This window comes from Neofelis nebulosa, chromosome 16 (genome assembly GCF_028018385.1).
Source record: "Neofelis nebulosa isolate mNeoNeb1 chromosome 16, mNeoNeb1.pri, whole genome shotgun sequence".
NCBI classification, from domain to species: Eukaryota; Metazoa; Chordata; class Mammalia; order Carnivora; family Felidae; genus Neofelis; species Neofelis nebulosa.
The window spans coordinates 37,644,272-37,671,949 of record NC_080797.1 but is presented as its reverse complement, the minus strand read 5'-3'; the positions used below and the strand labels follow the sequence as shown (position 1 = coordinate 37,671,949).

General features: G+C 51.1%; 1 protein-coding gene across 3 annotated transcripts; it reads right to left on the bottom strand.

The window, feature by feature from the left end:
• Positions 1–746: 746 nt before the first annotated feature.
• PIP4K2B (phosphatidylinositol-5-phosphate 4-kinase type 2 beta) lies at positions 747–27,678 on the bottom strand. Of its 3 annotated transcripts, XM_058704934.1 has the most exons (11): positions 27,387–27,492; positions 26,739–26,838; positions 16,504–16,601; positions 13,583–13,679; positions 11,174–11,326; positions 10,131–10,277; positions 9,111–9,149; positions 8,484–8,597; positions 5,667–5,925; positions 5,467–5,570; positions 747–4,884 (listed from the first exon to the last, which is right to left on the bottom strand). In XM_058704934.1, exons 3-11 carry the CDS (start codon positions 16,566–16,568, stop codon positions 4,804–4,806), a joined length of 1,059 nt encoding a protein of 352 aa, XP_058560917.1. In that variant the 5' UTR covers positions 16,569–16,601; positions 26,739–26,838; positions 27,387–27,492; the 3' UTR covers positions 747–4,803. The 3 variants fall into 3 exon arrangements, with proteins under 3 accessions (XP_058560917.1, XP_058560916.1, XP_058560918.1); XM_058704933.1 differs by lacking the exon at positions 26,739–26,838 and having other exon boundaries at positions 27,387–27,678; XM_058704935.1 differs by lacking the exons at positions 26,739–26,838; positions 27,387–27,492 and adding an exon at positions 24,558–24,788.

Below are 27,678 nucleotides of genomic sequence, written 5' to 3'. Positions count from 1 at the left end.
AAAGATACTTTGATACCGTCCTTCAAGATTCTGATTTAACTGGCTTTTAAAGGCCTGGGTGCCTGTCTTTCCAAAAAGTTCCCCAAATTATTCCAGCTTCCAACCTGTGGTGGCGGCTCCCAAACTTGAGCCTCCATCAGAATCTCCTGGAGGACCTATTAAAACTCTGATTCACCCGAAACCATTATTACACCTCATGTTTGGATTTAAATAGAATTAAATTTTTAAAAAAAACCTGTTTCTGATTCAGATCTGCAGAGGGACCCGGAATTTCTGATTCCCAGGCGCTGCTGATCCTGCTCGCCCAGAACCACACCGGGAGGATCACTAGATTTTTAAGCTCAATCTAAATGGAGAACATGAGGTACACAGAGGTCACCTGTTCAAAGTCAGCCACATAGCCAGTCAAGGAAGAGCTGGGACAGGGGTGGTAGTTGTGTGTGGCTCTTAGCCAGTGCTGGTTTTACGTAGTTAGAGAGGCGAGAAGCGGGTGGTTTGTCCATTTCTCAATGTGCGCAGTAAGGTCATGACGGCTGCCCAGTTCTGGTGCCTGTGCTCTTAACCGCTGCTCTGTTAGCCACATCTGAAAAAGCAGGTGGCCAAAGTCACGGCCTGTATATACTCTTTCTCCAAACTCAAGCCAGACACTGATTTCACCCAAGCAGCCTTTGAAACTGGGGCCAAAACCTTTTAATTCGGAGGAAAATAAAGGCTTGTTTCCAAAGGACTGACACATGACAGATGTGTACACAAAGTTTTTTGAGTTTTATTTGTTCCTTGGGTTGGAGATTCATCTTCACATGCATGCATTTTTAAACAGTAACAGTGTCTCGAACTGTTCCGAGCAGACATTAGACAAGCACAAGGGGTTGAAAATTCCTATTTAAAAAATGGAGAGTGCGGTGAGAACCGAGAAGTGACACACACGTGAAGGGGTCGTATTTATCCTGCTCCCCCAAAAGCTGAATCTCAGCTTCATTCACATTTTTTGATTACAATGATTTGACCTGATGTTGAGGTGTGCTGAGCGGCACCGGCCTCCCCCTAAAGGCTGTTTGTTGTTGGTTCACAACTCACAAAATAGCTCTGAGCGAGGGGGAAGGAACTCCTCTGGAAGTTTCCTCCCCAGCCTCTGAAGGATCTCGGCACAACTTGCTGGGGACGGCTGAGTCTCCCCTTCCCTCTGGAGGCACTCTTCGTACGCGGCACATCTCAGAGGAAAGCTAGGCAGTCACTGCCCCTGCAGGTGGCTGGTAGGTTTGGGGGCAGTTGTTCGGATGTGTTTTCCCTTTGATTTCTGTGCTCAGGCTGGACCCCTGCCCCCCATTTCTGCCAGAAAGAAGTGAGGTCCCTAGACTCGGGGGAGCCATATAAGGCCAGAGCTGTAAGGGCCATTTAAACACACTGTCCCTTCTGGCCCCTAACACTCGAGTAGCTCAGATGCTAGGGAGTGCTGAAGTTTTTTCCCTCCCAACTTGAATTGGTAAAAAGACAATTGGGGGGTGAGGATTGGCTACTGAGAGAAGTCCTGTGTCTTTGGTCCACCTCCCCAGGGCAGACCCTGGCAGACTGAAGAGGGAAAGTCAACTAGGGCAGGAGTCTAGTCCCAAGCCCTGAGCGCTACCAGGGGACCTGTTTGAGGCCTAAAGCACAGGCGAGAGAAACAGTAGGAATTGGGAGAGGGGAGGGAGAGCTGCCTGTGGTGGGAACTTAGAAGGTGCCACTGAGAACAGCCACAGGGGCGACTCGTGGCACCCGCCACAGACCAGTAACCCCTGAGCTAGATAAGGAGAGATGGAGCGCTGCTGCAGTCTGCTCCCGGAACTGCTGGCTTCCCAGCCCGCCCTGTACCCCCAAACCGCAGGGCACAGGGAAGGAGCTTGCACTGGGGGGTGGGGGGGGGAACAAAGACTCAGTGGTTCACTAATAGGAACAAGGGCCAGAGGCCTTCATCTAGTGGTCTACGCGGAGTTTTCAGAGGACCAGCCTGGGTTTCTCAGCCCCAGACTCTCAGGACGGGTGAAGCTGCGACTGGCTAGGTGGTCAAGGTGGGGGGAATGGAGAGGAATCCTGCCCTGACCCCCATCCCGGGCTTCACCCAGTCCGTCACGTCCTATCCTTACACCTGGTTCTTAGGAGACCCCCAAATTATTCTAGGGTGCCGTGGGACAGCTGAGCTTTCCTTCAGGGCTCCAGAGAGGAAGGCTGAGGGTAGTCCTTTGCTCTTGGATGCCTTCTGTAGGGAGAGCGGGAAGGTGGGGCTCTGAGAAAGGAGTGGGGGCAGACAAAGGCTTGGCCATCAGTTCACTTTCTCCACATTCAGACCACAAACCAAACACATCGGCATCATTACAGAAAGAAGAGAAAGAAAACTGGCATAAACCAAGATAAATAGCTTTTAAACATTTGAATGCCAAAGGAATTAGAGGGCCAAACCCAAGGTTTTGAAGATAGCACAGAGAATGACCTTTTAAAAAAATCTAAAGTCCACCCGACCACAGCTCAAATGTTTTGACCCAAACAACAATACTGTCAAAAAAAAAAAAAAAAGCATTTGAAACAGAATGCTACTCTCAAAATGTAAACAATATACAAAAAAAAAAAAAAAAAAAAAAACAACAACCAAAAACCCCACAAAAAACACAAAACTCAATGTTAAAGAAGTTAGATACCTGGTAGCTCGTTTTTAACCGATGGATTGTGTTACACTTTTCACACACATGATGGCAACATAATCAGCAGACCAAACGCAGGAAGCCGGTGGGAGCCCAAGGCTGTGGCCTCTGCTGGAGGACAGCCCACTAAGCTCGGAAGATGCGGGCCTCCCGAGGGACAGATCCAAATTTCCATTCTTGATTAGGAGGTGGGGAAATCAAGTCCAAACATCGTTCCTACGTAATCCCGTCCTAAGTCAGATCTGTTTTCTCTGTGAGCCACTTGGTTCCAAGTTCTTCCCCAAGTCACTTCATGGTCTTGCTGCTGCTGATCATTCAGAGCTGCCTATGGCCCCTTCCTGGGCGGGGGGGCGGTTGTCTGACCTATTTGCCTCTTCCAGAACAGTTCCAGCAGCCTCACTGGAGTCCAAGAATGCTGCCTCCATTCCCCCCTCACCTAAACGCTGCAGGTAGGGCACGGAGGCGGTGGTTCCTGCTCCAGAAGCTGAACTTGGCCAGGTTTGGAGGGAGCCACAGGAAACCAGTCCATCCATTTGAAATGTTTCCATAAACTTGCATCGCACCTGTGGGGTTATCTACAAAAGTTTTACCATAGATCATCCCAAATCCCCAGTTCCGGGTGAGGGGGTGAGAAGGTGCAGGAATGTACCTCCCCCAACACAGGGCTGTTCTCTCTGAGCCAGACCAGACTGCTCTGATGGCATCACAGAATGACACCCGGCTCAGTTCTGAGGCCTGGGTAGCTCAGCAGGTGGGTGGGGACCCTGCACGAAGCTGCAGGAAGCCACTCCCGAAGCACCCCTGGGGTGGCAGATCTGCTCAAAGTTAAGACGGGGGCATCAAGGAAAACAGCCCCAAAGCTGGGCCAGGTCGAATCCCATTTCAGGCCTCCACATTGGATTTCCTGGGTCACATCTTCAAGTGACTCCGCGGCCAGCTCAGGCTTGGGTGCCACACTCCACGGTGGGGGGCAGCACTCCCTGATGGCCAAAACTGTCCAGGGGGACAGACCACAGGCACAGGGCATCAGATTATCTACATGGTGGCCCTGGGGCTTGAGGAGGCCTCTCTGCAAGGAGCATCCCAGGCACGTGGAGGTCTCCCCCAGCTAAAAGCTCAACTACAAGGGAGGGTGCGTGGGAGAATGTCAGGAGGAAGTCAATGGATGGAGGGCACAAGGCCTCACTGGCTACTCATCAGGTTCTGGGGGTTTCCCAAGGGGAAATAACCATCGAAGCATGAAGGCTCCTGCTGTACCTAAAGATGCTTTCTAGTTCCTCTTGACCAACGGGAGGCAGGCTTTAGACAGGACATCTGAACTCCAGCAGCCAAAGGAGCTCAGAGGCGTGGATGATGATCGCAGGGTTCTGTGAGAACCAGCTGTCCAAGAGCCCAGCCGCTACCCCCACCCCTCACCATCCCATGAGGATGAACTCACGCCCCTGTGAGATCTCTGATTCTGATCCAAGATGCCTGCTGTTGATTTGGAGGACAGCATTTAGATGGAGGAATCAGGTAACATTTCACTTGGATCCAAGGTGAAAAGGTAGAGGAAGTTTGTGCACAATACTCCATAAAATGAAAAAGTTAATCCAAAGATCAAATGCAGCAGGACTGAAGTGTCTGACCTCTCCTCTGCCATCAGAGCACTTGGCCCTGAGAGGCCCCTTGGCCGGGTCCATGGGGGTGCCTCTTTCACTGAAGGGAACCGAGAGCAGGGCAGGGATGGGGAGGGTGATGGGGTGATGACACACATCATTATAAATAGCAAACCTGGAGCAATGAGATTTCAGAAACAAAACCCACATAAACCCACAAACTCATCTCTAGCCCCAACGTATTGTTAAAAAGGTTACAAGGGAACAAAAAGGAAACCCCTTTTCAACCTGGGTCAAATGGGGGAAAGATCAAGGCTACACCCTGTGGGTACATGCTCACACAGCACATCCCCTCCTCCCCAGCTAGAGTCTTTCAATGTCACAGGCTGCAGTCTCATCACTGAAGCCCTCCCTCCCCCTACACTGCTCCCCACGCTCCCCACCCTCCCATCTAGCCCAAATACACCCTCTCCCTTTTCTGGCCCGACCCCACATCCGGCTCTCCGGCTCTGGCTGAAGGTAGAAGGTAACTACGTCAGGATGTTGGACATGAACTCGTTGAAGCGTTTGGAGTACTGCTCAGGGTTCACAGTCGAGATCTCGGCCCCCGCCTGTAACACACAGAGGCTGACTCAGGACGAGCTCCCTGGCCCTGAGAGCCTACAGCCGGGAGGAGTCTGGGTATCTGGAAGTCTCTGGCCCAGCGTTTGAACTGAATGCTGTACCCCCGCCTGGGCAGGCCCTCGAGGAGCAGTTCCCGTCTCAGAACCACCGTGGCCTGGCTCCTTTGACTCACAAGCCCCCGCCTGAACCCACTGAGTAGCAGCAAGGCGGTGGGGAGGTGGTGGAGAGACTGGATCTCTGGGCGGGGTCCGTGTTTGGAGACAGTCACTTCAAGTCCATGGGGAAAAGGGCCTCTGGGGAGCAGCGTGGGTGTGTACACAGAGCTATTCCCTGCAGGCAACAGGATGCACAAGTTGCCCAGCAGCTCTGGGAACGGAACCAATAAGCTGAGAAGTAGGGGCCACTAGGCTGGGCAGATCAGCTGGTGGGGAGAGCACAGGGGTGGGCGGCAGGGAGAACCGGGAGGCTGGGAGGGGGCCTGCTCCCTGTGGGGGCGGGGTGGGGAGCGGCTCAGAGCAGGAGGCCCAAGGCTGCCTGCCCCGGGCCTCGACGTGGCAGGGAGGACTCACCCCGTGCTTCACTGTTTTGGCAGCGTGCGCGGCTTTCTTCTTAGCATCATATGGCGTGAGGATGTCGATGATGGCCATGAAATAGACCTCTTTCTTGGGGGCACCTGCAGGGGAGGGAAGCAGGAAAGGAAGAAGAGGAGGCAGGGAGGAGGGCAGTAAGCAGCTGGCCCCGTGGCCAGACAGACGCGGCTCCCACTTACTTTCATGGCTTTTCATGGCATAGACGTCAACAGAGGGGTCGAACTCCCCGGGACCAAAGAAGCGGGGGAAGCTGAGGAGGTTGCCGGGGCTGTCCGGAGGCGTGCCGTAGGAGCACAGCAGGTTGCCACCCAGCCCGTCATTCTCGCACTCCTCGTCCTCTGCCCGCTCCTCCACCTCCATCTCCTCCTGCTCCGCCCGGTCCACGTCGTGGATGCCCACCAGCAGGCTGTAGTCCATGATCTTCAGCTGGGCCAGGAACTAGGGAGGGTGAGGAGGGAGAGATGGGAGGGAGAGGTTACAGGGACACCCCAGTGGCATCTGGAAAGAGGAGAAAAGGCACTCCCTTCAAGTCCATCCTCCGATTGAGCCCCGGGCGAGAAAAAAACATCAGTCTCTGCCTTCAGTGAGCTCAGTGCCCAGCGGGGAAGACGGCTGTCCCTCGAGGGACAAGCCCGTCCCTCGAGGGAAGTAGCTGCGGGAGCCAGGGCAGCGGGGAGAGGGGCCTCTCTGGGGAGAGGAGCCCAGGCGGCCTGACGGAGGAGGAGCAGACAGGCAGGCAGAAGCTGCGGGAGGACGTAGAACACTGAGGGAAGAGGAAACCGCCCAAGAGACGCTGTGGTGAGTCCCAGCGAAGAAAGGAGTCCCACACTGCACGGAGGCTGGAGAGGTGGGTGTGACGGGGCAGTGGCTTTCAAGCCACAGGTCTCAACCCACTGCGAGCCGGAAATCTAATTTAGTTGGCTGGGACTAGGCAGTTTTTATTATTAAATACTATGGAACAGGATAGAAAACATATGTAACACGACGTAGACAGGCAGTGTTTCAGTTGTGCGTGTTGGGCTGTAAGGTAAAATGTACTTCTTTTTTTTTTTTTTTTTTTTTTTTCCAACATTTTTTATTTTTATTTTTGGGACAGAGAGAGACAGAGCATGAACGGGGGAGGGGCAGAGAGAGAGGGAGACACAGAATCGGAAACAGGCTCCAGGCTCCGAGCCATCAGCCCAGAGCCTGACGCGGGGCTCGAACTCACGGACCGCGAGATCGTGACCTGGCTGAAATCGGACGCTTAACCGACTGCGCCACCCAGGCGCCCCAGGTAAAATGTACTTCTAATTGAGGGGCACAGGCAAAGCTTGAAAAACTATGTAATTCAGCTTCTTTAACAGTCAGGATGAAAATGAGGAGGAAAAGAAAAGGGAACAAACACCCCATAAGAAAGCCAGAGCCGGGGCGCCTGCCTGGGTGGCTCTATTGGTTAAGTGTCGGACTTTGGCTCAGGTCACTATCTCACAGCTGATGAGTTCGAGCCCCGCATCCAGCTCTGAGCTGTCAGCTCAGAGCCTGGAGCCTGCTTCAGATTCTGTCTCCGTCTCTCTCTGCCCCTGCCCCGCTCATTCTCTCTCTCTCTTTCTCTGTCTCAAATTAAAAAAATTAACAAAAAAAAAAAAAGAAAGAAAGCCACAGCCAGGCGACACTCTCAACCACCCACTCTCCTGGGTCTCTAACGTGCCAGCTACAGCTGTGGGCTGATTCCTTACAATAAACATCTGTCTGTCTGTCTGTCTGCGTATCTATCTGTCGGCACCCTAGTCTATTTCTCTGGAGAACCTTAACCAATTGCCTCTGATGGATGAACAGGTAAACAAAATGTGGTACAAACATACAGTGGAATATTATTCGGCCCTAAAAAGGAAGGCCACTTTGACATGTGTTATATATAACATGCATGAACCTTGAAGACATGATGGGAAGTGAAATAAGCCTGACGCAAAAGACAAAAACTGTATGAATCCATTTATATATAAAGCACTTAAAATAGCCCGATTCACGGGGTGCCGGGGTGGCTCAGTCAGTTGAGCATATGACCCTTGATTTTGGCTCAAGTCATGACCTTGTGGTTCATGGGATCAACCCCATGTTGGGCTCTGCGCTGACAGCATGGAGCCTGCTTGAGATTCTCCCTCTGTCCCTCCCCCAATCACATTTCCTGCCCCCCCCCAAATAAATAAACATTAAAAAAAAAGTCTGATTCACAGAGACAGAAAGCAGCGTGACGGCTGCCAGGGGCTAGGCAGAAGGAGAAACGGGGAATTAGTGTTTAATGAGTACAGAGTTTCGGTTTGGGAAGATGAAAAGTTCTGGAGATGGATGGTGATGACGGCTGCACAACAGCGTGAATGTACTTAATGTCACTCAACGATATACTCACAAATGGTTAAGACAGCAAATTTTATCTTATGCGTATTTTGCCACAATAATAAAAAAAAAAAAAAAAACCTTTTTAAAAGTTTGTAGGGTTTGGTTTTAATGAGCAGGCTCCCAATTTGTTAAAATAGGAAACACTGAGTTATCAAGTGGTCCAGTAACGCATTCACTATTTAGCACCTGCCCGCCCTGGAAGAACTTCTCCACAGGAAGCCCCATTCCACCAGAAGGCTGCTGGGTAAGTGGAGAATGGGAGCCAAAGAAGGGCCTGCTTGGTGGATGTCAGCAACTGGCTTCTCGTTGCCACCCTCTCCACTACAGGGACACCTCCAGAAAGAAAGTTTCGGGGCGTTTGAAAAAGGTGTTGGAATAGATTAGCGAAGAGGTGAAGGAAAGCATTCCAACTTGAGTTACAAAGCTTCTACCGGCACAAATGTCTCCCCCGCAATGGAATACGCATTCGCACCCACACTGTTCAAATCACCAGCCTTCCTTTTGTCCACACTCCTGGAAAGTAGTGAATTCAATTTTTCTTAAGGCTGAACAGGCTCCTGCTCTGAGGACAAGAGGGGGCCTCCTCAACCAAGGTGAAAACGAGGGTTAGTAAGTACCTCCACGTCCCGTTTCAGTTTTTCCAGGAAGTTCTTTTTACTCTCCTCTCCCACATGCAGCTTCTGCCCCTCATTGAGGAAGTCATTGTCTTTGAATGTCGGCAAGTCCTTGGCCTGGGAGAGCAACAGCAGTGTATTAGGCTGGGTACCATTCACCCCCAGAGGTGATGGTACAGAAAAGGGAAGGGTCCTTAGAGCACAGATGGTCGCCTGCCCAATCAATAGGTTCAGCGCACGAGGCTACAGTCCCAGGCCTCGGGCAGGCAGGAATGGCAAATATCTGACATATGTCAGACACTGAGGACTGACCAAAGCACGTCTTCCTGCTGAGCCGGAACTACCTCGGGGCTCAGGCAGCCACTCCCCAATTCAGGCTGGACTATGAGACAGAGATCGCCAGCCCTGTAGGACGATGACCAACCCAGCAAGGGTAGAGATTAAAGGCTGGAGAGAGGCCGGGGCCGAGGATGAGGACGGGCGGGAGCTTGGTGACACAGCACCGACAGGCCACACGTCTGGGAACTGGGCTGGGGGCTGTGGTGGAGGAAGGGACAGGGTGACCGACAGAAGGTGTTTCTGATTCCAAGCAGCCCATTCCACACTCGCTCAGTACAGGTCCCGGCATACCTTCTCCTTGTCGCTCGCTTCTCTGGCAACAGTGGAGCCCTGAAAGGATAAGAGCCGTCAGGAGAGGTCCAGCTGAGGCAAAGTCCTTTGAGCGAGAAAACATGCACCAGTCTTTGGGGAGAGGCAGCAGGTGAACTGAAGGAGGCTGGTTAGAGTCCTAGAGGCCAGGAGGCAGCAACTTGTTCACTTCCCGTGTCACGGACCACTGACCAAGCTCTGATCGGACACTAGGCACGTGCTCGGCCAACAGCCCCGAACCAAGACCCAGGCCCTGCCCCTAGGGGACTCTCCTTCTAACAGGGGAGACAGGCAGTAAGAAGCAGTTATGCGATTAATTAATCCGTTAGTTACAACAGTACTAGGTGGTACAAGGGAGGAGGACACCAAGAGCACTAGCACAGGGCGGGTCCAGACTGGGGAGGGGCAGCGGTGGAGGCCAAGGCCGGCTTCCTGCAAGAAGTGATATGTGAGCTGAACCCAGAAGGGAAAGCAGGAAGCAATGAGGTGGGAGTTGGTGGAGGTGGAGAAAAGGGCAGGGAGGGAACGCAGGCCAGGCAGCCCGCGCGAGCTGCTGGAGGAGGAGAGCACGGGCACTGGAATGGAAAGAAACCCTCGTGGCTGTAGCAGGGAGAGAGAGGTGTGAGGGGACACGTCAGGAAGCCAGCTTCGAGAACAGTGGAGCACGGTGGCTCACAGTCACAAGCGTGTTCCTCTCCGTGTCCAGAACCGTGCTTGTGCTGTCAGTCCGCGGGGCCCGGACACACGCCTGAGTGCGTGTATCAGCACAGCCTGTCCCTAAAGTGCTGCCCTCGGCGTGCACGCCCCACTGACAGGAGTTGAAGCACATCGACCGTGCCATAAATATGGTACGATAAATAACCCCTTGTCACTGTCATCTGGACCTCAAACAGCCTTTGACCTGTAAGAATTAGGCACATCAACTCCCGAGTCTCCCGTCCACGCCAAAACACGTGCCCCGGCTCTCCCGACACGTGGGAGGGCGGCCACAGAGCCCTTTACCTTGAGGTCATACTTGCGGTGCACAGTGAGCCGATGGCTGAACACGTTCCTGGTGACCACCATGTAGGTCTCCACGCCATCCACGGTCAAGCGGTACATGCCCAGGAACTGCGGCAAAAGGGTGTTGCCGTGACACTCCACGATGAACTAGAGCGAAGGGAGGAAGGCGGATGCTGAGGAACGTGTGAAGGTGCCAGGACGGACGGGGCTCGCCCCAGGCTCAGACACTCCCGGGGAGTCTGGCTCCCAGACCGGTCGGTTTCAAAGGGGTCCTGTGAAGTCACAGGGGTTTCCTGGACATACAGCGGGCCACGGCCACCCCCGCCCCCAGTGGGCATGGCAGAGGGAGAGGCTGAGGCAGTTGCAGAGCCCTTCTGGTTTCACACTACTGGGACGCCACCGAACGTGTCTGCCATTTCAGAGGTGTGTCAGCACCTCAGACGGGTCTGGCCTCTCCTCCGCTGGCCTGAACGGGCAAGCCGGAGGGCACGGGGCGTGCAAAGGCGGGGCTGCCGTCCGGCTGTCCGGGAAAAATGAACGGCCCTGCACCGGGAGGCCTTAGCCATGCACGGGCAGGGTTTTCGTTGTCCCCCCAAAGACCAGGAGTCCCTTTCACCACTTCTCAGGGGCCCCAGAGACAAGCCAGCTTTCCCTGAAGACGCAAGCAGGCCGCCGCACCGCCCCCTGCTTTTCTCCGGGACCGGTTCCTGATGAGCGGGGAGTCAGAAGGGGAAAAGCAGCGAGTCTGCCGAGCCCACAGGGCCTCTTTTAGAAGACACGCGGCAGGTGCCCGAGTGTGAAACTTCCCGACTCTGACAAGAACCAGCTGTTCGATGGGACTGAATCGGTAGCACGCCTTCATGTCTCCTTTTTCCCTTTTTTCCAGTAGGCATTTCAGCTCACAGACACATGGCACCGGGAAGGGCCAAGTGCTTGGTTCTCAGGAGGTGTGGGCCGCTGTGAGAGGACCAGTCCCTCCCCAGGGGCTCTCTTCTCCCTCTTGCCATCCTTCCTCTACCGCCCAGGCTCGGGACTCACCATACCTGGTGGTATTTCTTTAAGATGTTGTGCATCTCAGCCACATCCTCACTTGACACGGTCTTGATGACAAAGCGCCGGTCGTAGGTGGTGAGGAAACGTGTGCCACATCGGCCCTGGCTGTCACTGTTGATAGGGGCGCTGCGCGTCACCGAATTCTGACGGACCAAGACAAAAGCGGGCTGGTCTTGGGAGGGGAACAAAGACTCTGACCTTTACTTGGGCCAGACTGCTCTGAAGCCAGCCACGACGAGACAGGCAGGGCCTTACCCACCCCTTGCCTCACCGGAAGTTCACCTCTCTCCCGAAAGTCCTCCTGCAGAGTGACAAGAGCTGTTCCTTTCCACCAGCTCCTAATCCCTGACTGGATGGGAAGAGGGCTGACTATGAGACACTTCCTCTCATTCTGACCCCCTAGAACTGCCCTGTAAACTAAATCTCTGCCTCAGACGTTGGGGCTGAGCTTGAATCCTGACGCTCACAGGTAACATGACCTTGGGTGAGCCATTTAACTTGTCCACTCCTGAATTCCCTGACCTGGAACATGAGGCAGACGGAGATGATTTTCCCAGTTTCCTGGGGCGACAAAGACAAAGCTTAGTGCCACCGCTCCTCCTTGAGGCCCTACTCCCATCAGGATCAGAGAGCAGTAGAAGCCTCTAGAGGGGGTGGCGGGGGACACGTGAGTCAACCGAAGGGATGTGTTCACCAAGCAGACCTTTGCAAGGCGAGGCAGAGAGGGAGGTCCCAGATGTCCCCATTCCCAAGCACACATGTGGGGATCTGCTCACAGAAACGCCTCCTCTCCAAGCCCTTTCCTCAGCTCTTACCTAGGATTCGACGCTTTCCCCTCACTGAATGCCTCCTCACGGGACCCCGGGGGAAGGAGGGAGCACCACTGTCATGGGGAGACTGAAATGTGACATGGTGAGATGCTCCCTGAATTAAAAGGGCATCCCCAAAGCAGGGTGTCCCCGACCCAGAAATGTTGAGTAGGCTACACAGCTGAGGGCCTCACCCTCCCAGCCTGGTCCTTCTCCCAGTCAGACATGCAGGCCTCCAGCCCAGGTGTGAAGGAAGGTTCCACTGCTGCCTTGTCTGCAGGCAGTGCTTTCTGACTCCAAATCCTTCGAGTTCCCTCTCTGAACTACGCCCGCCCTGCCTCTATGTCAGTTGTGAGCACAATCATTCGCCCACAAGGTTATTAGAGGAAAAATGCAGACACCGAGAGGATGTGGTTAGAATACCGAGGGGAAGGGAAGGGGCCACAGCGGAAGGAAGACGTCCGAGCAACGTGGGGTTGCAGTAGTGGCAAGAGTTTTCAGAAAACCTCCAGCTCCAATCAGGTCATGATTCAGCTCAGGGCTCAGTCCGAACAGGCGGGGCTGGAGGGACCTCCCAGTACCTCCTAGACACAGCCATTCTTGACCGTTCTGGGCCTGGCATCTCCTCCTCCCACATCCCCGTGCCCTCCTCTTGGGGATGGCGTCTTTGCAGGAGGCCCTCCAGAGCGGAGGGGGAGGGCAGGGGGACTCACCGAGGCGCGTTCTGCTCCTCAGGAACTATGCTATGAAGGGCTTACTGGGACCAGGCCGGGAGGTGTTATGGTCTCTAAAAAGATTCGGGCGTCCATTTTCGATTTCAGTAGGCTGTACACTCTTTTTTTTTCTCCCCCCCCCCCAACCCCAACAGACAACTGAAAGTCAGTTGTATTTCTTACTGCTACCAAAGTGAAGTGGAAAATTCTCCCGCCATCACCAGCAGGCTATCTGCCAGGGGGAGAAGGTCCAAGGAAGGTGCTAGGCGGAGCAGTAACAGAAACCACACACTAGGAGTCAGACTGTAACGTCCCTGATACTGGGACTGATTCCTTCCAGCAGGCCAAAGGCCTCTATGGCATTATCAGCCCCTGGAGGGGGCAGTCACCAGTCTCGCCAATCCCCCCTCCCAACAGAGGACAGGGGACAAGTTTAGGAGGTGGCACTCATACCTGGCAAGGTTACACTACCCTTGAAGTCTTCCTTTTCTACTCTGTCTTATCTGCTTTAAGAGGCCTCATCTCCCGCTGGCAACAATTCTCTTTTAAGTCAAACTACGAAGGAGAAGGGTTCTTCGGCCTAGACTGGGAATGTCAGACTGAGATGAAGCAGCTTCCGCAGCCCTCTCCCTCCCGCGCCTCTCCCTCCCAGGGAGACAGCCTGAGCCTTCAAGGCAGTTTCAGAACCACTTCCAGGGCCCTCACCCCTCCAGAAGCCTGCCAGCACCGGGGGAAAGACCGCCGGGTGGGCGGGAGCAGGACAGGACAGGAAGATGTAGCATAAGAACGGTGGACCAGTCTTGCCTCTCCTCGTCCTGTGGCTTCCTGGCCCCACTTCACTCCCTGACCCCTCCGACTTTGCAAAGACACCCGGTACCTGGTAATCCTGATCATCAATCCCAAACCTCTCCCGGAGATTCCGGAACACCATGGGGCAGTACTCCTTAAACTTAAAACGGCTGGGAAGGTTCTCCCTAGGGCAAAGCAGAGAAACGTCTTTGTGAGCCTCTCCTTGCCCATCTAATCCTTACATCAGAACTTCTGTGGGCTTGGTCCACAGGTCATCAGAATCGGAACAATTTGTGGCGCTTAGAATGGAGGTTTCTAGGCCCCAGAAATTCTGGAGAGGAGTCTGGAAACTGCATTTTTAACCAATACTCCTGGTGATTCTGAGCATGTAAGAGTTTTAAAACTTTACATCCCTTGTGTTGAATTTGTAAAAATTAGTCGAGCTGTATACTTACAATCTGTGTACTTTTCCCGCGTGTTATCTTTAGACGAAATCGACATTAAAGGGAAAAAACCTTACCTGCCAAGAAGTGAGACGGAGTGCAGGCCCTTCCTGCACGAGAGCTGTACTTGCTACCTGTCACTGGCTGCCTGGGAACAGCAGTTGTGAGGCGGACAGCAGTCTGACTGCTAAAGGGAGCGGACTTTCTCCACCAAGGGACCCTCTCCTCGGGGACGCTGCTATCAACACGTCCTGAGGCCCTGCCTTGGGCTTCCCCCGGGACGGAGGACAAGGGTGCTTCGGATTAAAGAGATCTCAAATGACTGGAATCCTGTCTTTTCAGGAAGCCTTGTCTGTGGGCTGCTGGCACCAACCTCAACCCTTCCCACTCCTTGGTCAAAAACTCAGACTCCCAGGAGGGTAGAGAATCGCCTTGAAGGGATGCCTCCTCCAAATCCTCCGTCTTTACAATGGCCACCTTCCTTGGGGAGTCCCTTTGAGAAATACATCCCTCTGACTACTCCAGGATGATATACTTCGAGGAAATAAAAAAGCAGTGGCTTCTCATGAGGGCAGGGGCCTGGTCTGCCTCATGTACCCATCTTCTAGTAAGGAGCACTGCAGGCTAATAACTAGCACATAAACAGTCGTTGAAAGGCCAAAAGGAACAAAGAAAGAAAAGAAGAAATTGATGCTCTCCTTTAGGCCAAGATGTCAAGGTCCCAGAACTTCACCAGAGGCCACAGACCCTGAAATGGGCAGTGGTTCGATGCCCACTTCCAGAGCCCTGACCCCTGGGAGAGAACAACCTCCTTTCCTGCCTCAGAGCCAAGGGCTGCCTCTTCTTCCTTACCGGGTGTGATACTGTGATATAATAAGAAATATATACATTTGGTCTTCATTCCTGTTTCGGACACAGAGCAGCTAAAAACCTTGGAATTTCCTAAGTCATAAGAGCAATAAAGAGGTCTTTTTTTTTTTAATTCATAACAATCCCCTTTCAACCACATCTGAGCTTATGTGAATAAGGTGATTTTTGGAAAGCCTCAAAGGATAGGTGCTGGTTGCCAGGGGAACCAACCAGGATGAGAGGGCTGGAACTTTCAGTCCCACTCCATCCAGGGGATGGGGGAGTCCCCGGGGAGGGGAGAGGGGCTAGAGGCTGAACCAATCACCAGTCGATTTCACCAATCATGCCTTCTTAATGAAAACAGGGCTCCGGAGTTCGCAGGTGTTGCATGCACGCAGGTGTGGGGAGGGTGGTGTACCTGGAGAGGGCATGGGAGCTCCGCACCCCTTCCCACATACCTTCCCCCACGTGTCTCTTCTAACTGGTTGTTCCTGAGCTGTACCCTTGATGATAAACTAGTAATCAAGTAAATAAACTGTTTTCCTGAGTTCTGTGAGCCCCTCCAGCAAATTAACCGAACCCAAGGGGGAGGGTCGGGGGAACATGGGCCCCACAGCAGGCTGGTCAGAAGCACAGGTGACGACCTAGATTTGCGATTGGCGTCTGAGGTGGGGGGCAGTTCTGTGGGACTAAGCTCTTCACCTGTGGGGCCTGATGCTAGCTGCAGGTGGACAGTGTCAGAGCTGAATTGAATTGGCAGGGCACCCGACTAGTGTCCTACAGAATTGCTTGACGTGTGGAAAACCCAGTGAAGTGACGTGCGGTAGTGGTGTGAGAAACACAGGAGTTTTCCGTCCATACAGGTGGCCGCTTAGCCGAAGACAGATGTCTTCTAGAATAAGATGTCGTTATTACTTACCGTGGCAGAGAGGCCACTAAGGGATATTTTCAAATCAAGCTTCCCTCCAGGCTAGCAGTCTGGCAATGGTGGGGTGACAGAGCCCAGCTGGTGAGGTGCGGGGACGGTGGGGCAATGGAAAGTGGAGCCAGGATGCAAATGCAGAACGGAGGGGAGTGTGAACAGCGAATGGTTCCCGGGGTGACCCACAGTAGGATGAAAACGTGAGGCTTCCAGAGGGCTCAGAGCCGGCCCCACACTGGACCAGGTGAGATGGCTGCTCCAACAACCTGAGACAAGCTTCCGACCCCAGTGTCGATCCCAGAAGCCACAGTGAACGAAAGTGGGAAGAATTGCTTTGGATGGCGCCCCTGGGCCCCATGCTCGGCCTGTCTTTCACACACCCGTTGGAAAGGGAAGAGCTTGGCTGCATTCCGGGCCAGGAACATGTCTGGCAGCTTCTTGCCTCAGATGGAGATCAAGATAGGGCCACTGCTGTCAGCCTCACACTAGACACCACAGCTCGTGAGCAGCTCACTGCTACCTAACCTGGCCCCAGATGAATCACCCTGGGCCTGGCCACATGCCCCGAGGGACACTGGAGGCAGGTAGACAAAGGCGATGACGAAACACCGCAAAGGGGAGAGGCCCATAATGAATGGATTTTCCCTGCCAGTCTGTCAGCTCTGAGATCCAGGTGTCCCTGTCACACCCTGCCAGGCGCTGGCTTGGCACTATCGTGCGCCAGTTTTCGGAAGCTCTCTGCCTTGAGGGAAAGGACTGCCCACAAAACCTGAGCCCACTCAGTAGGTAACTTACTTATTGAAGAGATGATTGTCCACCTTGATCTTGCTGTATGCTTTGAAGTCATCTGGCATTAGCATGACAGGGACGGGGACATTGCTCAGCTCATTGATCTGCAAAGCAAGAGACGCGATATGCTACAAACAAACGTGAATGCCGCCATCTCACCAAAAACGTGTCTATGGAGTCCCTCCTGGTCTTTATATTTCTGCTCTTCTCTTCAAGTTAAGTTCCCAACTTCATCTCTACCTACTGAAATTCTCCCCATCTGATAAGGTCCAGCTCAAAAGGCACCTCCCTCCAGGAAGCTTCCCGTGATTCTCTAGACCATAAATATTCTTTCTGATTTTGGAATTCCTGAAGCAGTGTCTGCATCTGTCCTTTGGCCATCACACAGCCTCCCTCATATTGTGGTTAGTGCTTATCAACCTCACAAGCTTGCTAGACTCTAAGCGAGGCAAGACCCTATTACTGATCCTTGTAAGCAAAGGTCATCTAACTGATCTCCAGAGGGTCCATGGTGCTTGGCACCATGATTTGCATCTGGCAGATACTGTATAAATATTGGTCAAATGTAGTAATAAGTAGATCAATGAAGAAACATCACACAACCTATGTGGGTATGGTGGCCTTTAACATCTTCATACAAATTGAGGTCACTCAAGAAACCAGGTTATGGTACGAAAGCAGCTGGATGAGTTTGTGTGGGTGGATAACTCATCTCCGAAGTGAAGGATTAAATTTATTTTTATAAGTTTACTTATTTATTAAAAAAAAATTTTTTTTAACATTTATTCATTTTTGAAAGACAGAGACAGAGCGCGAACAGGGGAGGGCTAGAAAGAGACGGAGACACAGAATCCGAAGCAGGCTCCAGGCTCCGAGCTGTCAGTACAGAGCCTGACGTGGGGCTCAAACTCACCGCGAGATCATGACCTGAGCCAAAGTTGGCCGCTTAACCGACTGAGCCACCCAGGCGCCCCTAAGTTTACTTATTTATTTTGAGAGAGAGGAACAGAGAGACAGGGAGAGAGAGTCCCAAGTAGTCTCCCTGCTGCCTGCACACAGCCAGATGCAGGACTTGAACTCATGAACTGTGAGATCATGCCCTGAGCCAAAATCAAGAATCAGATGCTTAACCGACTCAGCCACCCAGGTGCCCCTAAAATAAAGGACTAAGTGAAAAGATGAGGTAGACATCTGGCCACTGGCTCACTCTCACTCTCCTGATTAAAAAAGGGCCAGTTCATGGGGCGCCTGGGTGGCGCAGTCGGTTAAGCGTCCGACTTCAGCCAGGTCACGATCTCGCGGTCCGTGAGTTCGAGCCCCGCGTCGGGCTCTGGGCCGATGGCTCGGAGCCTGGAGCCTGTTTCCGATTCTGTGTCTCCCTCTCTCTCTGCCCCTCCCCTGTTCATGCTCTGTCTCTCTCTGTCCCAAAAATAAATAAGAAATGTTGAAAAAAAAAATTTAAAAAAAAAAAAAAAGGGCCAGTTCTTGGGGTGCCTGGGTAAGCAGCCAACTCTTGATTTCAGCTCAAGGTTCTTCAGATTGAGCTCCGTGTCAGGCTCTGAGCTGACAGCAGGGAGCCTGCTTGGGATTCTCTCTCCCTCTCTGCCCCTCCCCCACTTGTGCTCTCTCATAATAAATAAACTTTTTTTTTTAATTAAAAATAGGGGCGCCTGGGTGAGTGTCTGACTTCAGCTCAGGTCACGATCTCACAGTTCGTGAAGTTCGAGCCGCACACTGGGCTCTGGGCTGTCAGCGCAGAGCCCGCTTTGGATCCTCTGTCCCCCGCTCCCCCCACCCCCACTCCATCTTCATAGATGTTCATGCTCTCTCTCAAAAATAAAAAATAAAAATAAAAATAAATTTTAAATAATTAAAATTTAAAAGAGCCAGGTCCTGCCTTCTGCTAAACTGGGGGAGATGGGGTGGGGTGCCTTACAAACCTTCCCATGGGCTTTCTTCTCCCTTCAGGGAGCAGGAGGCTGCCGGAGAGCAGGCTTCCCATTGGTGCAGAGCTGAGAGAGCTCATCCTGCCCTTCCCTGTCCCCAGCTTAGCCAATTAGTGGTCTAATTAGCCACAGATGTCCTCTCCCTTCACAGCAGAGTATTTGACACTTGACCCTCTACCCAGTAGCCACTAATGCATTCAGGATTTACGGAGGAAACCTTAGGTCTGCCTTAATGGCTGGGGGGGAGGGGACGCACAGCCTTATGTCTCCCAGAGACTTTCCTTGCAAATCCTATTATCTCAATGAGGCCCATGTGGCAGTGAGGGAATAACCTAGAGTCATTAGGAGCATGAATGGGGGAAACAGCATTTAATTTGCTGCCCCTTTCATGCTGCAAACCTTTTTTATTTAGAAATGTCAGAGGATAGAAGTTCAAGTTAATGCAGTAACCAGGCTGGGGAACCATATTTTCCTAGAGTTAGTGAAAAACCTAATTTGCTTCTGGGGAAATGAAGGAAGGCACAGGCATATATATGTGGCGGAGGGGCGGGGGGTAAGCAGGGTACTGGCAGAAGTTGGCAGTGGGGCAGAGACTCAATAAACTGCTAGCAAAAACGGACAGGCATACACATGAGAGTATATCCTGTATGGGTCCATTTACATGACATTCTAGAGCAGAAATCTACAGTGAGAGAAATCCAAAAAGAGGCTGCCTGGGTTTGGGCTGGAGGTGGTTGACTGTAAAGGGACATGACAGGTGTGATTCTGGGGTGACAGAAGTGTTCTATATGTTGTTTGGGTTGATAATTACATGGCTATATACATTTGCCGAAACTCATCAGACTGGACCTGAAAATTCCCAGCATTCATGTCTGTGATGCCTGCCATTGGCTTACCAGCCACACACACACACACACACACACACACACACACACACACACTTCCCATTCCAGGGGCTGCTCACAAGGGAGCCCGATTGTTAAGTTTGTGCCTTCGGAGGAAACCATTCTACTTCCTCGTTTTCTTGCCAACACAAACAATTCATGGTAGCTGGCCCACCTCCTCCCCCCCTCCCCTCGCCCCCGCCCCAGCATATACTGCCCGGCTCTGACAGCTAAAGAAGTTAAGAAGTTCATAGAGCATGTGCAGCTTCCGGATTTTCTAGTTCACACCTCCACACTAGAAAGGACATACCACTGGCTCCAAGAGTATGGTTTTATACCAAAATGTTCTAGTATTTGCTATCCATAGATTCTGGGATAGTCTCAAATCCAGATTTGGTGCCAGGGCAGGGCTTGATGCTGCGAGGACTAGAAAAGACTGAAGCCCTTGCCTACGAGGGTCAGCTGCGGCAAGCCGGGGGGAATTATTCTAACAGCAGCTATTCAGGAACACTCATTAATTCTCTGTTAACTTTTAGTTCAGCCTAGTTCGAGTGGTTGTCCAGTTGGTTGGTTTTCAGCTCTCCCTTCATCTCTATTCTTGACTACACAACCCAACGGGAAGAAATTTCTGAGATACTTTTTGGCGAACAATCCATACATCTGTACTATGTAGACTCACCTCTCATTTCCACTGGGCCCCATGTAGATGATTCACTCTGGGGATTAGCTGTACTATTTTTTTTTTTTTTTAGTTGTGCTAAATTTTACATCCCCGGAGAGTTCTATTCAATTTCAATTGAACAAGCACTTACTAAAATACCTACTACATGCTTCACTTCATGTTAGGGAGGAGGGGGCGCACAGCGGGGGAAACATGCACACTATGTACCCAAAAGAAGTAGGAGGCTTCTCCTCTAATCAGGGAGATGAGACAAACCCGTGACATAAGAGAAATTCAAAGTCAAGTAGTATACAAGTAAGTGTGAACACAGCACAGAGGCATCAAGAACAGGAGAGGCTCAGAGGGTGAGGTTAATGTGGTCACAAAGACTCCTGGCTCTCACACATCAGGCTTGAAACAGGGCACCTAATGCCTCTCCTGGTATTGCCAAGGGCACTTGACACTGGAAGAATGTACAAGATCATGTTACACCCGTACTTAAGATCGTCCGTGGCTCTTCATCAACCGCAGGGCAAACCTCCTTAGCCTGACAGTTAAGGCCTTTCCTGACCTGGCTCAGACTCTGCCAAACTCCTCTTCAGCTAATTTCTACTCAGTGTACCGAGGGCCTTACTATATGTGCCAGGGCTGTGCCAGGGCTGTGCCAGAGCTGGGGATACAAAAATAAAAAGACATGATCTCTGTCTAGCTGAGAAGACAGACAACAAAGAATACAATGTGATGAGTGCTATGGAGTTATGAATAAAGGGAGGTGGCAAAACAGATTAAGAAACTGGTGCTGCCTGGGAGTGGGAGTCAGAGTTGCTGGCTAGAGGAAGCTGTGGAGAATGTGTGAGAAAGGCCTAGGATGGTAGTTCTCCAAAAAAAATAAATAAATAAGAGGAAGGGAATCCCAGGTGGTGGGAACAGTCAGAACCAAGCCTCAGAGTTGTAAACGTCTATTGCCCAGCCTAAGTACAGAGCTGGGGGGTGAGGAGAAGTCTGGAGGGTGAGAGGGTAGGTCAGCAGCACTAAGGAGTGGAGGGAGACAACATAGGAAGATAGGTGACTGGTCTAACATGTTCATATTATCAGTATTAATAAAGAACAGCCGCTTCTTTTTACCAAATACCTAAAAGTGGCTGGTGCTTTATATTATCATATATTGTATATACAAATACATAGATATCACATGTATCACATATTTTCTGCTCTGTGCTATTATTATTTTTTTATTTTTTTTTAACGTTTATTTATTTTTGAGACAGAGAGAGACAGAGCATGAACAGGGGAGGGGCAGAGAGAGAGGGAGACACAGAATCTGAAACAGGCTCCAGGCTCTGAGCTGTCAGCCCAGAGCCCGACACGGGGCTCAAACTCACGGACCGTGAGATCATGACCTGAGCCAAAGTTGGATGCCTAACCGACCAAGCCACCCAGGCGCCCCTCTGTGCTATGATTTCTAATACCTGGTTGGTCACATGAACTGCTATTAATCTGATTTTGCAAAAGAAGTTCAGAGTACCTTGCTCAAGGTCACATAGACAGGATGTGCAGAGTCAGGATTTGCTCCCAGGTCGGTCTGGTGCCCCTATACTGTGCTGTGTGATCCTTCTTATGGATAGCTACCTTGACTAAGGAAGCATTTTCCATCCCTTGCCTCTATTCTTTTTTTTTTTTTTTTAATTTTTTTTCAACGTTTTTTTATTTATTTTTGGGACAGAGAGAGACAGAGCATGAACGGGGGAGGGGCAGAGAGAGAGGGAGACACAGAATCGGAAACAGGCTCCAGGCTCCGAGCCATCAGCCCAGAGCCTGACGCGGGGCTCGAACTCACGGACCGCGAGATCGTGACCTGGCTGAAGTCGGACGCTTAACCGACTGCGCCACCCAGGCGCCCCCCTTGCCTCTATTCTAATAATCTGCAAGGCAAGTGTTTTTGCTTATTTTATAGAAAAGGAAAATGAAGCTCCAAAGCTATAATAAAGGGCAGAGCCTGGATTTGAACTTAGACTTGTCCACTATATAAATCTGGACTTAACTAGGCAGGAAATGGGAAGTCCTCTTGGGTTTAAGTCTGGGAATTCACATGTTCAAATGGAACAGAAAGGTATCCTGGAATCAAAATCAAGTAAGGACTGGAAAAGGCAAAAATAAGCAGCAGTGAGACCATTTATGGGGCCATTACAATAGTTCAGGTGACAGACTCTGGCAGCAGGAATTGAGGAAAGGATAAAGCTAAGAGAATCATACAAGATCTGGCTAAATGCGGGGCGCCTGGGTGGCTCAGTCAGTTAAGCGGCCGACTTCGGTTTAGGTCATGATCTCTCGGTCTGAGAGCTCGAGCCCCGTGTCGGGCACTGTGCTGACAACTCAGAGCCTGGAGCCTGTTTCAGATTCTGTGTCTCCCTCTCTCTGACCCTCCCCTGTTCATGCTCTGTCTCTCCCTGTCTCAAAAATAAATAAAACGTTAAAAAAAAAATTAAAAAAAAAAAAAAGATCTGGCTAAATGACACTTCCTCTGTGAGACCCACTCTGTCTTTCCCAGGCTGAATTAATTATTCATTCCTCTGTGCATCTTTATAACCTAAAAATCACACTCACTTGGGTAACTGTTTGCTTACATGCTTGATTTTTCCACTAGGCTGTGAGCCCCTAGAAGGAAGAGACCACCTTACCCATGTTTATGCCCCTAGCACAATGACTGGCACATAGTAATTGCACAATAAATGCTGGCCAGAGGGATTCATGGCTAGAAAAAGGGGACTGAAGGATGGCAACACCAGGACAAAGAGAATAGAGACAGCAAAGCTGTTGTGACTTTGCCAAAGACTCATGGTCTGGAGAATGGGAACGAAGATTAAGTCAGCTATGGAGAAGGCTATGACTAGACCTTAAAAAGTCTTAAATACCAGGGAGAGAAGAAGAAACTTTATTTGGTAGGTAAAGGGGAGTAACTAAAAGTTTCGAAACCTGAAAGGTCATGACTTAAAGCAACGTTTCAGGAAGATGTGCCTTTCCTTTATTATCCAGCACATTTCTGGGCCAAGCAACCCCTCTGCCCTTCAGCAGAAGTGCACTTGCGGAATGCATATTCATTCAAGTATCACGCTAAATACAACGTGTTAGGATGGTAAATCTGTTGTATCTCACATCACATAAGTGGTTTTTGGATTATCCACATGATTAACTCCATGAGCCATCAGCATGAATAATAAGGAGGCTAAACAAGCTGAGTGAGAAATTTAGGAGCAGAGAATTCACCCTCGGCTGATCCTACTGGAGATGAAAATTCAGTCGCTAGTTCTAGTCTGGTGAACTTCTGACTCCAGAAGCCTCTACTTCCCTGTGTGACCTTCATAGGAATTGTTACACAGAAGGCGTGGGCGGGACGTGCTGCTTTCCTGACCTGTCCTGCAATTCTGTGGTTGGCTCAGCAATGGGCTGGCTACCACCGACAATCATGTGTCACCTGCCTCCATCAGAAAACATGTTGTGTTGAAAAACACACTCCCAAGACCAAGGAAGTCCAAGCAAGACCTCAAACCAGAGAGGAAAAAAGCACGAACAGAGCCACACGTGCCAACAAATTCACCCCTACGTTTATTCGTCCTTCTGCACACCGTGGGTTTTCTTCTCCTTTTCTTCTCGGTGAGGTGGAAAGCCCTGGCAAAGGGCAAAGTTATCCAAAGGCCTCACTAGAATGGGAATATTTACTGAAGGTTTTAAAAGTGGCAGAGCAAGACAAAAAGGCAGGTAAAAGAGGTTCTGGGTCTGCATTAGGCAAAGAAAATACATGGGCAGAACAGGGGTGAAGTGTGGGGGAGAACTGAGCAGACTTAAGAATGAATCTGTCCCTTCCACCGTACACAAAAATTAATGCAAAATGGATTACAGACCTAAATGTAAGAGCTAAAACTATCAGACTTTTTCTTAGAAGAAAATATAGGAGTAAATTTTCATTGACCTTGGATAAGGGGAAGGCTTCTTAGATATGACACCAAAAGTACAAGCAAACAAACAAACAAAAATACATAAATTGGACTTTATCAAAATTAAAAACCTGAGCTTCAAAAGATACCATCAAGAAAGTAGAAAAGATAATCCAAAGAATGTGAGAAAATATTTGCAAATCATATATCTGATAAGTGACTTGTATCAAAAATATATAAAGAACTCTTACAACTCAGTAATAAAAAGGCAACCCAATTAAAAAATGGACAAGAATGTTTTTAAAAGAATGGGCAAAGGGTCTTAGATGTTTCTCCAATGAAAACATAAAAAAGGCTAATTAGCACATGAAAAGACACTCGACACCATTAGTTATCAAGGAAACACAAATCATAATTATAAGGAGGTAACACTTCAAATCCACCAGGGGGGCTATAATAAAAAAGACAGACGATAACAAGTGTTGCCAAGGATGAGGGGAAATTGGAAACCCCACAACCCTGCTGGGGGAAATGTAAAATGGTGTAGAACAGTCTATCAGTTTCCTGTATAGTTAAATATCGCTATCATCGATTGCTCCCATTCTTTCTGATAACCTGGGTGAATCTTCACACATACCTGATTCCTGAAATGGCCAACAGGTTATCGACCCAGGTCTGGAGATCTCTGGTTTCCACGCCCCTCTCCAAGACAATCTCTTCCCTAACTCAAGAGCCTCTAAACTGTTTTTCATCCACAAAACCCCTGGTTTTCTCTCTTTACTAGTTCTTCCCTGACAGATCCAAAGTCTTCTGACTCTTCTCCTTTTCCTTCAGTCTCCCTCCACAAAGTCCATGGGCCGCATCTCTTGTCCAGGAGAGGAGCTCCTGTAACAACACCAAGCTTGTCCAGGAGAGGAGCTCCTGTAACAACACCAAGCTCAAAAACCTGTCTTTTTCCATCTAGAAGTCAATCAACCACTTCAGGACAGAGTAACTGACTTTTGCTCTCGATAAAGACATAGCATCTCATGCACCATCAGTCACAGACCATCATGCTCTAAACGCCTAAGTGGGTGAGAGACTAAAGAATCAAAGAAACGTGGTATCTGAAACCTCAGATCGCAAAGAGTGGCAACAGTGGGCTTCTGAAGGAAGGTAACCTCCCAGAAGGGCTAGCAATCTGCCAAGAACAATGCAGTCCTGACCCCCTAGAGAACTGCAAGATTTTATACCACTCTTCTTCTGCAGAGACACCTCCATCTCCCCGATGGGGACCCTAAAGTATCAGACCTTATGGCAGGCCAAGATGAATGCAATAAAGCTTGGAACTAACTGCCCTACGCTGCTTGGCCTGTCCAGGGAGTGGTGCCCAGTGCCTTTCCCCTGAGGTGCTCACTCATTACACCCAGAACCGTGGGCCTTACTTAAAGTCAATGAATGCCTTCCCAACTAGCCCTCAAACGAACTTTCTTCAAGTTAGCAATGAAGGAGGGTGACCCCCTAGTCCAAGAAAGTAAGAATCACAGATGCCTATCCATCTGCCATTCAGAGGCCCACATCTGGGCAGACTCATTGCCAAACGTCACACACACTCCCGAGAAACGGCGTGCACAAGCACACATACCTGAGGGTGCATTCAGGTTCTCCAACAAGACGATAATCCTCACCTATCCTGGCACCCGGTTGAGAGATGGAATGAACAACAGGAAGCACAGAAAGTGAGACCTGCCATTCAAGCAGCAGCAGTGGCCAACACAGCCCATGGTGTCGGACAATGAGCTGCATCTTTTGCCGTGGCCATGGGTGAGCTAATCCCCCACCTGAGGCCTCCATTTCTTCGTGTATAAAATAAGGACCCAAGGTAGTTAGCTGCAATATTCCTGACTCTCAGACCTCCACCAGTTCTCTATATAGACAGGATGCTTTCTAGTGAGAAGCAGGCTGTAGAACAAAATTAAGGATTGACTTCCAGGCAGGGACACAAGGTTCACATTTTCATGACCCAGTTTCCCTTGCAATGTTGTCAGATGACCCCTGAAGCAGCAGGAAGCAGGAGAAACAAAGTCTGCTGGACTACTCGCCCAGAGCAGCTTCCAGGCAATGCTAGTCCCTACCCTGGCCAGGAGGACCCTCGCCTGAGTGAGGTTACTGAAAACCGTAACCTGTCCAAGACCAAAACACCAACAAAGACCTCATCATATGCATGTACTTTTCTGTACTAGATGTAAAGATCTAAAACCCTGGCTCAGACTAAGGTTCATCGATCTCCAGCTGAAGGCTCCTCTACCAAAGCAAAGCACAAAGTCTTGCTGGCCCCAGGCCCCTCTGTCATCATTTGATCTTGAGGATAATTGCAAGTGCTCTGAAAAGTCAGGTGCCTAAACTGAAATTCACAGGAAACCCAAGCCATCAGCTTCATCTTCCTCATTCCAAACTTCCAGCTGGTGAAGTTGGTGTTTCAGGTCCTTTAACTTCCTCGGCTCATTCCTGGTGTAGGGACTCACAGTGCAAGTGGTCAGAAGGCAAGGAGCAAGTGGATGGAAAAGAAAAGAAAGACCCTAAACAATCAGGGCACAAAGTCTTCCAGCTCAAGCACTAACGCTGGGCTCCAACTTCCTAGGACAATCTCAAAGCACCCCAAAGGTCCAGGGGACCGCCCTCTCACCCTAACCACCATCCACTATCACACCCTTCATGACCATACAACAGAAAGCTCAATAAAAAGAGAAGTCAGTGTCTTTGACATGAACACCATAGGCGAATGCAAGAAGACACATTATTTCTACTATGAATAGCCCTCCTTATAATCAGGCCTCACCTTCTCTCAAATGGTTACATTCTCTCTTCTCCCTAACCAAGGAAGACCCTGGTAAAGTGTCTGTGGTTCAAGGAAGCCTGTGCTTCTCCAGTTGATACATCTTGTTCAAGAAGAAAAAAAGGAAACCCAGGAAGGATTTCCACAGTCAGGGGTAGGGAGATCTGGAGGGTGGGAAACTTTAAGCAGCCACACCAACCAAATAACCAGAAATAGAGGAATATTCAGGCAGGCCAATGCCACTTGCTCCGTCAACTGGACAGTGAGCTGGCAGCCGGTTAAAGGAACAAGGGGGGAAACACATGCAACAAACAGGGTGAAGGGATGAAAGCGATTCCGCCGCACCCAGGCCTTCCCCCAGCGCTCCAGGGACTGCCCGAAGCGAGCAAGCCAGACGCAGGAAGCTAGAGGGGCTGGAGGGAAGGGAGGGGGCGACGGCATACCACCGTCGGAGACACCAGGCCTCGCGTGGCGCTCGGGGAGTGCACACCCGGCCGGGACGGCGTGCAAGGGTGGGGTGGGCGTGCAAGTGGCTTGGCAAGGGGCTGCAGGCGTCACCGGCAGGGCCCGCGGGGCGAGGGCCGGGCCTGCGGGGGGCGTGGGAGCGCGCGGCGCCGCGCTCGGAGGGGCGCGCGCGGGGGAGCTGGTTACCGTGTGGTTCACCCCCCACATCAGGACGCTGAGGATCGGCTCGCTGGCCCGGAATAGCTTCACTTTCTGGCACACGAAATGCTTCTTTTTGGTCTTGGTCTTGCTGGCGCTGAGCGGCGCCACCGCCACCGCCGTGGTGCTGGTGCAGTTGGACGACATGCCCGGGGCGGCGGCGGCGGCGGCGGCAAAAGGGGGGGCGGCCGAGACGGCGCACAAGCCAGCGGCCCCAGGCCTCCCCGGGACCGATCCCCACCCCCGCTCCCTCACCGCGCCATGGTAGCGCCCGTCCCGT

Excerpts from the sequence above, each read along its gene's own strand:
- PIP4K2B (XM_058704933.1), bottom strand. The coding sequence starts at position 27,545 with ATGTCGTCCAACTGCACCAGCACCACGGCGGTGGCGGTGGCGCCGCTC. Across the intron at positions 16,602-27,386 it reads TGTGGGGGGTGAACCACACG|ATCAATGAGCTGAGCAATGT; the intron begins GTAACCAGCTCC and ends CTTGCTTTGCAG. Across the intron at positions 5,926-8,483 it reads AACTGAAACGGGACGTGGAG|TTCCTGGCCCAGCTGAAGAT; the intron begins GTACTTACTAAC and ends CACCCTCCCTAG.